The 15,730-nt window shown below is 42.2% G+C and overlaps 1 protein-coding gene and 1 long non-coding RNA gene across 7 annotated transcripts in view; one reads left to right on the forward strand and one right to left on the reverse strand.

The window, feature by feature from the left end:
• aatk (apoptosis associated tyrosine kinase) overlaps positions 1-15,730 on the reverse strand; it is a 101,336-nt gene that overhangs the window by 34,716 nt on the left and 50,890 nt on the right. For 2 of the 6 annotated variants that reach the window (XM_008104146.2, XM_008104145.2), the window contains exon 1: positions 12,241-12,754. The exons of the other annotated variants lie outside the window; for them this stretch is intronic. In XM_008104146.2, the coding sequence (XP_008102353.2) occupies positions 12,241-12,445 (205 nt within the window). In that variant the 5' untranslated portion in view covers positions 12,446-12,754. Of the gene's footprint in view, positions 1-12,240; positions 12,755-15,730 lie in introns of those variants that run through there. 6 annotated transcript variants of the gene reach the window in all.
• On the forward strand, positions 3,090-12,357 carry LOC134297125 (uncharacterized). Its single transcript, XR_010003880.1, has 2 exons — positions 3,090-3,236; positions 12,252-12,357. It is a non-coding gene; the product is annotated as an uncharacterized LOC134297125 (long non-coding RNA).

Raw genomic sequence — 15,730 nt, forward strand, 5'->3', positions numbered from 1 at the left:
ACCAAGCTTACTTTCCACAACAAGCCATTTTTTTTTCAAAATCCAATGATCACAGGGACAGAAAGAGAGGTGAAATCTTCTGAACAGGGCCACAGACAGCAAAACAAACAGGGGTGTTAACCCTTCCCTATGCTATCCAAAGCGTGTGTGTGTGTGTGTGTGTGTGTGTGTGTGTGTGTGTGTGTATATATATATATATACATATATATATACACACACACACACACCTTCTGCCAACCTAGCAGTTCGAAAACATGCCAATGTGAGTAGATCAATAGGTACCGCTCCGGCAGGAAGGTAATGGTGCTCTATGCAGTCATGCCGGCCACATGACCTTGGAGGTGTCTACGGACAACGCCGGCTCTTCGGCTTAGAAATGGAGATGAGCACCAACCCCCAGAGTCAGACATGACTGGACTTAACGTCAGGGAAAACCTTTACCTTTACTATACACACACACACATACAGTACAATAGAGTCTCACTTATCCAACATAAATGGGGCGGCAGAACACTGGATAAGTGAAAATGTTGGATAATAAGGAGGGATTAAGGAAAAGCCTATTAAACATGAAATTACATTATGATTTTTCAAATTTTCCAAATTAAGTACCAAAACATCATGTTTTACAACAAATGGACAGAAAAAGCAGTTCAATACACAGTAACTTTGTGTAGTAATTACTGTACTTACGAATTTAGCACCAAACATTGCAATGTATTGAAAACATTGGCTACAAAAACATTGGCTACTAACAAATTGACTACAAATAAAGACAGAATTGCCTAAAATGAACTTACAGTAACAGCATTGTTGGAAGTAAATCCATAAAAAGTTCAGTCCTTGCTGCCTGTGGATCCAGGCGGGAGGCAGACTGCGTTGGATAACCCAGAACATTGGATAAGCAAAGGTTGGATAAGTGAGACTCTACTGTATATGTATATATGGCTCAAGTGACACTTTAAAAGGTACCTGTTTCAACTTACATACAAATTCAACTTAAGAACAAACCTGCAGTCTGCAGAACTTATCTTGTTTGTAAATTGGGGACTGCCTGTATTTCTATTAATTTAGTACTGGTATTTATTACACTGAACCACTATGCTTCCTACAATTAAGGTAGGATCTGCCACTTCATCCTCACAACAACCATGTAAAACAGGTAATAGAGAGAGAAAGTCGTTGGCCAAGCATCACTGAATTCCATGATTCCTCGAAGACTTGAATCCAACTTGGTCCAACACTTTTAGCTGTAATTCCACACTGACCTCCTTCTTTGTTTGGCATGTTTATTTCTCATATCAAAAGTGAAATCAAGGGTAAAGTTGTAATGAATTTAGAAACACAAACAAAGTTAAAAACTTGGCATTATACTAAATGTCCTTTGACCAGAATCTAGCCACTTGGAGTACCTCTGGTGTTGGAGTACCTCTGGTGGAGAAGGTTGCAGTTTGGCGTGTGAACTAAAATGATGCCTTTGCCCCATGCTTTGGGAAACAGGAGCCAACATACTGTGTTTCCCTGAAAATAAGACAGTGTCTTATATTAATTTTTGCTCCCAAAGATGTGCTAGGTCTTATTTTAGGGGATGTCTTATTTTTCCATGAAGAAGAATTCACATTTATTGTTGAACAAAAAAATGAACATTTATTATATACTGAACAGTAGTTGTCATCACAAACCAGCATAACCAGACAAACTGTGAATCTTGTCAAGAATTTCTTGTTACTACCATTATTTCCATGTACAACTGGTATGTACATTTACCAATCCTGCATGCTCTGGTGTTCTGTTTGGCAGGCGCTGGGCATGCTTCCAAACAAAAACTTTACTAGGTCTGACTTTTGGGGGAGGCCTTATATTTAGCAATTCAGCAAAACCTCTACTAGGTCTTATTTTTCGGGGATGTCTTATTTTCGGAGAAACAGGGTAGCAGCTCTGTTACCTATTACATATTACCTTCAGGAAGTGCAGGGGTGAAAGGATTGTTGACTCTTACAATTCCAGTTTGATTTTCCCCTCCTACATTTGTAACTTTTTAAAACCATGAACGATCTCATTAGAGCTCTCTTGTTGTCTCAGCTAGAATGGTATCCCTTCATTCTCAATGTACCGAGTAGATGGAGCAGTATACTGTGAGAACTCCAAAGATCATTTGGAGTTTGTGAGCTCAATCCTTTCCTTCCGGCATTTGGAAGCCTAAACAAGTAATCCCACCCACCCCTCAAATTATGGCCATTCTTGCTCTCATCTCTTGAGGATCTAAAGTGGGGTAGCCGAAAATGGAACTGAAAAATGCTGGTGCTTTAAGAACCATGGTTATCAATAAAGTTCTGATGCTAAAGTAATAGCAGGTGCAAATACAATATGACAAATTGCTTCTGGGTTAGTTAAAGACAGAATGTGTGCATATGCAACACACACAGAGACCTGTTCACTCCAGACTGCATCTTTCGATGCTTTTCCATAGACAAATTACCAATTTTTCCTGATGTATACAAGAACCTGGTAGTGATATTCAATTCAATACATTTATTGTTGCCATATGCCTTCAAGTAATTTCCTATTTATAGTGACCAGAGGGTGATTAGCAATATTTGTTCAGAGGGGTTTGTCATGGCCTTCCTCTGAGCTGAGAAAGTGTGACTTGTCCAAGATTACCCAGTGGATTTCCATGGTCAAATGGGAATTTGAACCCTGGTCTCCAGTCATAGTACAACTTTCAAGCCACAACACTACGGTGCTTCAATAACTGCCTTTGCCATATTCCAGCCTATAGATCCTTATAATTTACACAACTCTACATAAGATCAAGTGTACTTTTATGGCACATTTGGCAACATGGTGAGCCATTACGGAAAATGGCAGAAGCATATCCTTCCAACTAGAAGCAACATTAATACACAGGTCCCACAAATCAAAATTCCTTATAAAGGAAAAAAAAACAAATATCTGGAATGTAAAATAAATACAGCTCAATTTGCAGGAAATCTCCTATGTCCTTTATGGTCACTTGACATGGACCTTGGACCTGAAGAACAAGGCTCCTCTAATCCAGCATATGCAGGAACAAAGGAGGGAGGCAGCAAAATGACAGCTGGAAAGAAGTGTCAGCATGTGAGATGCTAATACATTTTAGAGGCGATTTACAACAGACTTGGAGAAGGTAGTCCAAAACGAACACGACAGAAGTGAAGATTGGATGAAGAAGAGAGACAGCAGAAGTGCTGAATAAGGTATGTTAGTCACAATAAACAAATCAAACAATTCAAGGGGACTACTAGTACACTTCAAGGGGAATGGGACTATTCAGAAAACAGAAATTACAGAATTAATGTGCACTCATTCCAAGCTATGGAGCATGGAGACAGTGGATCAATTTATGATACAGTGGTTTAATAAACTAGATTTCTGATCTGGCAGAGATATTAGTTGATTTTAAGAAAGTTCACAAGGCAAGTGGTGCTGAACTACTAATAAAAAACAAATAAAGTATATTAGGATATACTTTGCCCAATATCCTCAAGGGAAACAAATATTGCAGAAAGCAAACTCTCTATTACAAGTAAACCTGGGGGATGGGGAGGGACCCAATATTTTTTCAAGAAATTCCAGTTTGAAAAAAACATGTGGACACTGTACAGAAGTCTTACAAAAACAAGACATAAAATAGGGGGGTTCCACTTAAACTGTTTATTTTTAAGAATAGAAAATATTTTTATAAACAAGCCACAGATTAGTGTAGTGCTGAAATATAGAGATCCAATTGTCCAAGGATTTGAATCTGGATTAGAAAAAGCCAAAAGAAAGAAGAAAACAGACTAAAGAAGAAGACAAATGGAAAACAGTTTTGAGGTGAAGGCAACACTCTAAAAATGATGGAAGCAAATACTGCTTATAAACTGGCACACAAATATACTATGGTGATATTGTTGATCTACTCCTTCAAGGGTTTATAATTACTAGTGTCAGTACTAGAGATTTGTTAAACAACAGCAATTAAAGTTGTTAGATCATTTTAGCAGGTTTCGTGTAGTGATGCAAAAGCTTTCACGCTTAAAATATAATACCACATAAGAATAGTAGCCTATGGTGGACTTGTACAAACTGTTCTAATATGTGTTGTTGAAGGCTTTCATGGCTAGAATCACTGGATTTCTGTGAGTTTTCTGGACTATATGGCCATGTTCCAAAAGCATTCTCTCCTGACATTTCACCCACATCTATGGCAGGCATCCTCAGAGGTTGTGAGGTTTCCTGGAAACTAGGCAAGTGGGGTTTATGTATATGTGGAAAGTCCAGGGTGGGAGAAGGAACTCATGTCTGTTTGAGGCAAGTGTGAATGTTCCAATTGGCCACCTTGTTTACCATTGAATGGCCCTGCAGCTTCAAAGCTTGGCTGCTTCTTGCCTGGGGGAATCCTTTGTTGGGAGGTGTTAGCCGGCCCTGATTGATTCTTGTCTGGAATTCCTCTGTTTCTGAGTATTGTTGTTTATTTACTGTCCTGATTTTAGAGTTTTTTAAAATACTGGTAGCCAAATTTTGTTCGTTTTCATGGTTTCCTCCTTTCTGTTGAAATTGTCCACATGCTTGTGGATTTCAATGGTTTCTCTGTGTAGTCTGACATGGTGGTTGTGAGAGTGGTCCATCATTTCTGTGTTCTCAAATAATATGCTGTGTTCAGGTTGGTTCATCAAGTGCTCTGAAAAGGTTGACTTCTCTGGTTGAACTAGTCTGCAATGCCTTTCATGTTCCTTGATCTGTGTTTGAACGCTGTGTTTGGTGGTCCCGATGTTATAAAATGTCTATATCCCTAAACTCCTTGGATGATGTTCACTTCCTCATGGCTGAATCAATCTGTGCAGAAACACAGAGGGATCCCATTGAGCAGTTATTGCTGCTGCTGTGATAGCTTGGGTTTCAGCTTGTTTTTATTCTGAGCTTAGGAAAACAGAGGATATAGTAAAGCAATGAGAATGGGGAGTTAGGAGAGAGGGCAAATAGGATAGAGAATAACTACCAGTTGCAAAGAACTATTCTGAGTAGGGAGAAGTCTTTGGCCAACTTTAAGAAAGATTGGAACTTAGGCACCACAACACTGGGGGCATTTCTGAATTAGAAGATATCACAAAAATTATCATTTTATGTAAAGAATTTAGAACAGAAAATGACAGGCCATTCATTATTGAAACTTAATAGGCACAGATATTGCTTATCCAGCTTTGAAGTCAGTATCAACACTGACAAAGAACATGCTTTAGAGAGACTCTATAGGTGACATTATACACTAATGGGACTGCACAGATATATAAAAGCATACATTGAATAGAATAAATGCAGCAAGTCTGTTCTATACTTGGGAAAGTATGGGCATAATTAATATATCTTTGACTTGAATGTCTAGTATTTAAGATATTTTAGCAATAATAATAAAACTAATTTTCATTTTATGGGAATTTTTTTTATCTATTTATCTTTGCTAGGGCTAGCAAAAAAGCACACCACCAAAATTTAGTGTTTTGTTCTTTCTGGCAATATTTGTCATTACTTTAAAAGAAAATACTATAGTTTAAAAGGATTAACCTGGTGGGATGAAACAGGGATGATTCTTTTAATGAGGATGGTTTGTTTAATGCTTAAACAAACACAAACAGAAGGCTACAAAGACCAAATAACATGGATATAAATTAGAAAATATTGGTTTATTTGACACATGAATGAATACAAAGATGAGAGTGAACCTCAGAGTCACATTCATCTATTTGGAGATATATCTCAATAACAAAAGATGACTATGTCAATCACAGAAAGAAATTTGGACACATTATGTAGAAGAAAATTGGACTACATCTTTAGAGACAGGGTTCAATTCCCTGCTTGGTTATGGGAACCCACTGAGTGACTTTGGGTAAACCGCACACTCTCAGCCTCAGAAAGCTCTGAGATGGCTTTGCCTTAAAGTCACCATAAGTTGGAAACAACTTGAAGGCACACAACAACAATTGGCATTTACAGAGCCTTGTCCTCAAATACAGAGATGTCCTGCTCACTTCAAAGGATCAGTCTGAACGCAGATCAGAGATGGCTGCTCTCAAATCCAATCTTTATTGAAGAACACATGACTTTGGAAAAGTCAGGAATGACCCAATGTTTACATACAACTATTTTTATAACTTTTGATGCTACGTAACACCACACGTAAATATCATCATCAAGTCCCACCCCCAATATCACATTACTACCATTTTCACACACTAGACCAATTATAATTGTTTATACTTTCGGCCCCAAGTTCCCAGGCATATTCTATCTTCTTCTGCCAGGTGCTCCTGGGATTGTTTATGTTATGACTCCCAGTTACAGGGCTGAATTACCAAAGCCCTGTAACTGGGTTCCATGACATGGTGCCCTCCTTTTCTTCGTCCTCCTCTTCGGTTCTTCTTTCATCACAAGCCTGAAACAAAACAATAATTCTATGTGTCCATTTTGTCCAAAGTACCCATATATTTTTTCAGTAAGCTACGATGGAATACAGGGTGTATTTTCCCTAAACTTTTTGGTAATGTCAACTGGAAAGTCACCTCGTTGATAACACCCTGTATTCTAAATGGTCCAATATATTTAGGGCCCAATTTTTTCGAAGGTAGCCCTAGTTTGATGTTTTGGGTACTTAGCCACACTAAATCTCCTTTCTCCAATTTATCACCTTCCACCCTCTTTCTGTCTGCGAATACTTTATACTTTTTTATGTGCTTCTTTTAAGGATGCAGTCACTTGACTCCAGCATTCCATCATTTGTGTTTTCCATTTCCCCGCCTCTGTTCCCTCATTCTCTGTCCATCTTGGCAGCTGGGGCAGAGGCTGTATTTCATACCCGTAAACTACCTCAAAGGGGGTTTTATTTGTTGCTGAATGTATAGTCGAATTAAAAGCTAGTTCTGCAAAAGCCAACCACCGAGACCAGTCATTTTGTCTCATGTTAGAGTACATTCGAAGGAACTGCCCAAGTGTCTGCTGAGTACGTTCTACCGCCCCATTTGTCATGGGGTGAAAAGCAGAACTTAAACTCCTTTCTGCTCCTAGCATTTCCAGGAATTTTTCCCAAAATTTTGCTGTGAATTGTACTCCTCTGTCACTGACAACTCTACTGGGACATCCATGCAGTTTGTAAATGTGGTTTATGTACAATTCAGCTAGTTTCTCGGCTGATGGTAGTTTCGTCAGTGCTATAAAGTGGGCCTGTTTAGAAAACAGGTCCAATACTGTCCAAATATAACGATGTCCTTTGCTAACCGGCAGTTCCCCCACAAAGTCCATAGCTACACATTCCCAAGGTCTGGTAGGTTCTGCTACTGTTTGTAATAATCCCATTGGCTTCCCTCCTCTCGATTTATTTCTGGCACAATCATCACATTGAACAACATAATTCTTTATGTCCTTCCTCATCCCTGGCCACCAGCAATGTTTTGCTATTGCTTTTGTTGTTTTTGTAATTCCTGTATGACCAGCGCTCTGGTTGTTGTGAAAACGATGCAAAATCTTGATCCTTAATGTTGCTGGGATATACAGTTTCTTGTTCACAAACCAAAATCCCCCCTTCTGCTCCCCCTGTTCTGCATTGGATGCGATCCACTGGTCTCCTTCATAAGACTGTTTCAGCTCGTTTCCCCAATTATCTTTTCCGTCGAGTTCAACCATAACAGTGTTCTCCTTTTGGGTTTGCGCTCTTGTCCTGACAGCTAAGCCCCATTGTTTGTCAGAGAATATTGTTCCCTCTTTTGCTGTGGGTATTCCTTCGTGTTGAGGCATGCGTGAAAGAGCATCTGCCAAGACATTCTGCTTCCCTTGAAAAAACTTTAATTGGAAATCGAACCTGCTGAAGTATTGTGCCCATCTAATCTGTTTGGGGGACAATTTCCGAGGGGACTTTAAATACTGGAGGTTCTTATGGTCAGACCAAATTTCAAATGGGATTCCGCTTCCTTCGAGAAAGTGTCGCCAGCATTCTAAGGCTTTTAATATGGCTAGTGCCTCTTTTTCCCATATCGGCCAACATTTTTCAGTTTCGCTGAACTTCCGGGACAAATATCCACAGGGTTTTAAGTTCCCATTTTGATCCTTTTGCAATAGTACTGCCCCATACGCACAGTCTGAGGCATCGCAATGGATTATGAAAGGGCTCCTGATATCGGGGTGTTTTAGAATGGGTCCTTCTGTGAAGCATTCTTTTAGGGTTTCAAATGCCTTTTGGCATTCTGGCGTCCAACTTAGTTTGGCGCCAGGAGCTTTTACTTTTGCTGTCTCTCCTTTCCCTTTTGTTTTTAAAAGTTCAGTAAGGGGTGCGGTTATTTGCGCGAAGCCTTTTATGAATGATCTATAAAAATTTGCAAACCCCAGAAACGATTGCAATTGCCTCCTTGTTTGAGGCACTCCCCATTCTTTTACATCTGATACTTTAGCTGGATCCATAGCTAACCCTTCTGGAGATATCCGATACCCCAGAAAGTCAATTTGAGTTTTATTAAATTCACATTTGGACAGTTTTGCGTACAGCTTTGCTTCTCTTAGTCTCTGCAAAACTTCCCGGACCAATTTCACGTGCTTTTCCTTATCTTCAGTCACAATCAAGATATCATCAAGAAATATGAATACCCCTCTGTACAACAATGGGTGCAGTATTTCATTTATAAGCTGCATAAAGCACCCGCCTCCATTTTTTAAACCGAAAGGTAAAATTTTATATTCAAAATGGCCGAATGCGCAGGAAAATGCAGTTTTCCAAGTATCTTCCGGTTTGATCCTTAATTTTTGATATGCTTCAATTAAATCAAGTTTAGTAAATATGCTCCCTTTTTTCAATACGGTAATTAAATCCTTTACTAAGGGCATAGGGTATTTATTGTCCTTAGTAATTGCATTTAAATTTCGATAATCAATGCACAATCTTAGGGAGTTGTCTTTCTTTCTCCTGAATAACACTGGGGCCCCGAGAGGAGAATTGGATGGCTTAATGAAGCCCCGCGCCAGGTTTTTATCAATGTATTTCCTCAATTCCTCCTTCTCCTGCACAGACATGGGATACACTTTTGGTTTTGGTAAGTTTGCTCCGGGGGTTATTTCAATTTCTACTTCTATATTCCTTTTGGGAGGTAATTTACTTGCCTCTTTCTGATTGAACACATCCACAAAGTCTCTGTATTCAGGTGGCAATAGCAGTGGGTCTATTTCACCTTCTTCATCTCCCTCGTCCTCCTCTTCTGCAATCTTGCTTATCTCCCATTGCGTTTGCTGTTCTTTAAATGCTAGGCTCTTTCCTCTCCAATCTACTTCGGGATTTGCCTGTTCGAGCCATGGTATCCCTAATATTACGTGGTATGTGGCAATAGGGGCTATCACAAAGGATATTCTTCCTTCCCATTTGCCTATTTTACATGGGACCTCCCGTATTTCCTTTGTAGATACTTCCCCAGTAGCAACTGATCCGTCTAGCTGCGAAAATGCAATTGGGGAGTCAAGCGCCATCTGCTGGCATTTCAACGCTCCTGCTAACTCTGGAGTTATAATATTCCTGGAACAACCACAATCCACAAATGCCTTGCAGGTGGCCCGATTCTCTAGCCCCGAGAGGCAGATTGGCACTACTATCATGCGTTTGTCCCGACTCACCAATTTTTCTGAAGATTCTGGGGCTTGCACCTCCTCCTCCGCACGCCTCCCGGTTGCTGGCTTGGGCTTTGAGGGTTTTGGCGGCTCCCCCTTCCGTGCCCAGCATTCTGCTGCTCGATGGCCCGTCTTCCCACATACAAAGCATCCCGGTTTAGGTTTGTTGTCATCTCCTCTGGAGGGAATCCCCGGCCTCCCTCCAGGTCTTTCCTGCTTCCTCGTTTCTCCTCGACCTCTCGCCACCGGTCTTTGCTGGCCGCCGCTGCTCCTGAAGCGCTTTACTTGGGCCAGGGTGGATTCAACGCGCCCCGCTAGTTGAATCCATCCCTGGAGCGTTTCGGGGTCATCTCTGTGCGCTGCCCAGCTGAAAATCTCGGGGCGTAGTCCCTCTTTAAATAACTCCACTTTGGTCACTTCAGACCACTCTGGTACCCTTTCCGCGAGGTGTAGGAATTCCTCTGCGTACTCGGGCACTGTTTTGTCCCTCTGCTTTATTCCTTTCAGCTGGTCTCGAGCCCTCAATTGCTCTAGCCGGTCTCTGAATCGGTTTTCCAGTGCGGCGAGGAAGCGGGGCACTGACCTCAGGCATGGGTCGTGTCTGGCATGGAGTTGCACGTACCAGCTGGCTGCTCCTCGCTTTAGTGTGTTGCCGATGGCTCGAACCCTGCTTGCTTCGGAGGGGAATGTGTGTGCATTGTCTTCCATGTATCCTCTGATGCTAATTAGAAAAAAGTTCAGTTCATCTGATTCCCCTCCGTATTCCAGTTTGAGATCTTCTCTTCTTGGCATCCATTCTGCGGCCCGTTGATGCTGTCTGGGAGGCATGGGGAAGGGTTGCATCAGGTTTCCTCGGGCGGCTCCTTGGAACACGCCGCGCCCCACTCCGGTGGTCATTCTGCGCGGCTCCCGAAAGTCTGCCGCCGCTGTCGGCCCTTCCGCCCATCCGCATACTGGCCTCGCTGTAGCCCCCTCATCTCGCCTTTCCTCGTTGTACGGCACATCCTCCTCCTCTTCCTGGATCCCCCGCTCCTCTCCGCCTTCGTCTGCAAATCCACTGGACCCGATCCCTGGCCCCAGTGGCCTTTCCACCCCGACGCCCATTCGGGGGGTTGGGAGCTCTGTTGGGGTTGGCGGCCTTAGAGTTCCCAGAGCTTGCTGGCGCTCCACTTCGCGCGCCATTCTGTCCCGGAACTCCAGCTCCTGCCAATATTCCTCGTCTCCCTCGTCCCTTGCCGCCGCGGGACTCTGCGTTGAAGCTCGCTGTCCCCTCTGGCTCCAATCGCCTCCTTTGCTTGGCTCTCTCTCGGCGCCGTATCGGATGTGCTCTTTTTGGAGATTCTCTTCCAATATTGGCACTATTCTCCCCACGGTATCCGACAGCCTGGATAAATGAGTTTCCAGGATGGATAACCGCAGGGCCACGGTCTCCGGCATGCTTCCTCCAGATCCCCAACTGGTTTCTGCCGCCGCCGGAACACCTCTTCCCCCTCTGGGAATCCTCTGGGTCACGCCGTCCGGCTTGGGGTACCCCGTAGAGGAAGCTATGGCTTGCAATGTCTCTTCTGCCAACGGCAGAGCTCCCAGCGGAGGCCCCTTTGCTCCGTCATGGCTTTGATCTCCTTCCCTGCTCATTATCACTTCACTGCAAATTTGCAGGAGGGTGAGAACTGGATTCCTGACTTAATTGTCATGCTCACTTCAAAGGATCAGTCTGAACGCAGATCAGAGATGGCTGCTCTCAAATCCAATCTTTATTGAAGAACACATGACTTTGGAAAAGTCAGGAATGACCCAATGTTTACATACAACTATTTTTATAACTTTTGATGCTACGTAACACCACACGTAAATATCATCATCAAGTCCCACCCCCAATATCACATTACTACCATTTTCACACACTAGACCAATTATAATTGTTTATACTTTCGGCCCCAAGTTCCCAGGCATATTCTATCTTCTTCTGCCAGGTGCTCCTGGGATTGTTTATGTTATGACTCCCAGTTACAGGGCTGAATTACCAAAGCCCTGTAACTGGGTTCCATGACACAGAGACACCAGACAAGACAAGAGTTTGAACTTTTCAGCATAGTTGAATACATACGAGTTTCTTCTTTGAAGTAAAAATGATTTTGCATATGATGCCTTACATACTTGCTTCTCTGAAAACTGCCTTGAGATAAGCTCTTCACATACATATAACTGCAATGCATACAGGCTGCTGGTGCTCATGGAGTCCAGATACTGTCATGCACTGAATAATAGGATGTTCACCTCAACTCCTTTAATTATGACAAGGGTTGCACTGCCCATCCGCAGGAACACCACCATTACCATACAATTCGTGGAATTGTATGTGATGCAGAACTCCAACCTGCAATGATTTCACCAACCCATTTTTTAAAATAACACAAATACAAGTATATTGATTTTAGAGTGCTGCGGTGGTGGGAAGCAATTCTCTTGACAACAGAAACACTTCTATATGAGAAATTGCTTGGCTCCCATTCAACATACAAGCAACACCTATATGCTCATTGTATTATCAACTGATATCTTGTCAACGCTTCATCTTACTTTTTTGGCAGGAGGTGGGGTGGTACAATACTCCCTGAATTGGAATTGCTGTGCATCCTCTCCTGAAGCAAGCAAAAGGGGCCTGTCCTTTGAGGAGGAAGACGAGGGAGAGCGGCACAGCCGGGATGGAGAATAGCACAGATCTCTCACAAAAAGGGTCATTATGCAGCATGTGTACACGGCACCTGCAGTGAGAGCATCCCATCGCTTTTATTACTCAGCTGCAAGTCGGCTTTAGTGAGCCATTGATTGGGCCGCTTCCCCTCACAGATCACCCGCCTTACAAGCCGCAGCTGGGCTATCACTGAGCCACCCTTCCAGAGGCTCTCACAACAAATGGAGTGTTTAGAGCGGGAGGAAGCAGGAGGCCAGGGCAGAGGAGGCAGCGACTCAGAGGGCTGTCAATTGGAGCTCCATAAAAACATCAAGAAAACAGAGAAATGGTCTTCCTCCTTTTCATTCATCCCTTTCCCCTTATCACAGGGAGGGGGGAAGGAAGGAAGGAAGGAAGGAAGGAAGGAAGGAAGGAAGGAAGGAAGGAAGGAAGGGAGGGAGGGAGGGAGGGAGGGAGGGAGGGAGGGAGGGAGGGAGGGAGGGAGGGAGGGAGGGAGGGAGGGGGCAGGTAGACCTAAGCTTCCTCAGAGAAAGCTAAGAAATTAGCTGGGCAGCCAAGGAGACAGACATTTCTTGAAGCTAAGAAGGGATAGGTAAGACTCTAGCTTTCACTATCATAAGACTGTATAGACAAAAATGGTCAAGGAAGCAACAGACTGGGATACTGATTACATAACAGAAAGGAAGCTGTCCAGATCTGCAATCTATTAAGGTGTTATCATTTTTATTGCAATGTTTAAAGCCTTTCATGAAGACAAAGTGCTGGTTCTCTGGCTTCTCCCGCAACCATTAAGCTGCCTGTGTCATGTGAATTGCAGCATAGTTCCACAGAGCCTGATGAGAATACATATATGATTATTCCCTAGACTCTTTTAAATAAAGCCATGAGGTACATTTCAAAGGAAATCATTGAGGTACATACTGAATGTTTTGAAAGAGCAAATTTAGAACCAAGGCTGCTTATTTTAATGTTTGATGCCAAACAAATGAGCTGGCAGGATCCCAAAAAAGCTAGAGAGGACTGATTCAATGCAGCTATCAAAGTGAGATTCCAGAAGCTGACACTGAAAGCATCAAGGACTGTGTATTTTGCAACAGATTTCCAGAACAAACGTATCTCAATTATCAAAGCCTCTTTTAGAAGAGCTTCTTTTCACAAAGACTTTGTACGTTTGCCCAGTCTCCCTTTTTCCGCTTCCTCTCCCCCAGGATTTGTGTTTATGTGCCTGCAAGCCACCTGTCCTATCCAAGTACTTATCACTCTGCTTAGCTTCCAAGATCAGACAGGATCCAGTGCCTTTAGATCAGTGGTTCTCAACCTGGGATTCCCCAGATGTTTTTGGCCTACAACTCCCAGAAATCCCAGCCATTTTACCAGCTGTTAGAATTTTGGGGAGTTGAAGGCCAAAACATCTGGGGACCCCAGGTTGAGAACAACTGCTTTAGATATTTAGACCCCTCCCCCTTCTGTCTACCTAGAAGATTTTTTGGTCAAACTTAAAGAGGGTGAAGAAAACGCAGACTTCTTGTGTTTGGGTTGCAGCAGTATGTGTGCAGTAAACCCAGTCGGAGCAGGAAACAGCAGGATTCTACTCCAGCTGATCCCACTGATGTAGTCATGTGTGCCTGCCTGCTTAAGGTAAAGTAAACAACAGTTCCTCTACCTTGTACTGAATATATATGAAAATCCAAACAGGGAAAAAAGTCCTGCCTGAATGTTTTTAAAAAGCATACATTTCTAAGTTCAGATATCAAAATGGAAATCACAAGAAAAGTGGAGACTGGTGAAAGAAAAGTAACCTCTGGATCCATTTTGGAAGAAGCCTTCAGGTGGTCTCTCAAAGATTCAACATGTTTTTGTTTTCCTCATGCAAAGCTGATGTGACTTACACGTGTATATTGTTCATTTTTAATTAAAAGTTTGTTGGAACATGGTGAATTTCTCTCCTCCCCCTCCTCCTTGTGGTATAGAGACCTATTCCTACTCTGTCCATATTATTTCTATCTCAGATACCAAATTTTCTCTTAAAGAAGTAATGCCCAAGAACACATCTACAGTAGAGTCTCACTTATCCAACATAAACGGGCCGGCAGAACGTTGGATACGCGAATATGTTGGATAATAAGGAGAGATTAAGAAAAAGCCTATTAAACATCAAAATAGTTTACGACTTTACAAATTAAGCACCAAAACATCATGTTATACAACAAATTTGACAGAAAAAGTAGTTCAATATGCAGTTATGCTATGTAGTAATTACTATATTTATGAATTTAGCACCAAAATATCACGATGTATTGAAAACATTGACTACAAAATGTGTTGGATAATCCAGAACGTTGGATAAGTGAGTGTTGGATAAGTGAGACTCTACTGTACTTGCTTAATTGAGGCATACCTGCATTTTTAGATAAGGAGGAGCCTCCAATTGGCTAGCGCCATGTTCTACTGCCAGAAGATAGTAATAAATTTTCAATCTCTCCTTTCTTAGTGGGTTTTCTATAGAAGGATGAAATGAATGGCAAGAAAACAGAGAAAGATTACAAAGGAAAGGCAACACTGGGATTCACTGAGAATGAGGCTGTGGTCACATACATTCACACACATGTTAAAAGGCTTATTTCAAACCAGAGAGCTTAAACTAGAACCCACAATTTTACATGCAGACAAGTTCTATGCTGATTGTATATGACTATATCTTTCGATAAGACAACTTTCTAAGGTTCCACTGCCACAATCCTATTTGCACTAGAAGTATGGGACAACTTCTCTTGCACTAGAACAACAAAATGAGGATGGGCTCTTTGTCTGCAGAAAGGACACATGCTTTTTCAGACACATGCTACAAACACACCAACAAAACTGGGTAGGAATTCAAACCATTAGCATTAAAAAAACATCACTAAATGAAGAATTGTCAAAAAGCATACTAAATGAAGGAGAAGCTAGTTACAAAAGTGACAATCCACATGGCACTTACTATGCAATTGTTTCAGAATTTTGGTTTCAAAGGCAAACATAGACCCCTTTCTGCAGGAAGGCTTTTGGCATGCAACTGGCACCTGAGGAAGGGGAGCAGAATTTTCTATGGCAGTTACACATATGTAACATAGAGTTATATATGTATTCCCAATCTCAATGCAGCCCCTAGTTTAGGGGCTACATGGGAACCATAACACTCTCCCCATTCTCACTTACTGGACAGCACTGGCTGCAATCACTGGGGGTCTGCTTTCATGTCCTTCAGGAAGCAGCTGACATTTCCATCCCTCTTCATGCAAGTAATCTCAAGAGCAATGGGGAACTGCAACAGAGGTCCTGCTTCTGATGTTCACACTGAAGATCACTCACAAAAGGGATAGAAAGAGTAGCCAG

Source organism: Anolis carolinensis, chromosome 2, assembly GCF_035594765.1.
Source record: "Anolis carolinensis isolate JA03-04 chromosome 2, rAnoCar3.1.pri, whole genome shotgun sequence".
In the NCBI taxonomy this organism is placed as follows: Eukaryota; Metazoa; Chordata; class Lepidosauria; order Squamata; family Dactyloidae; genus Anolis; species Anolis carolinensis.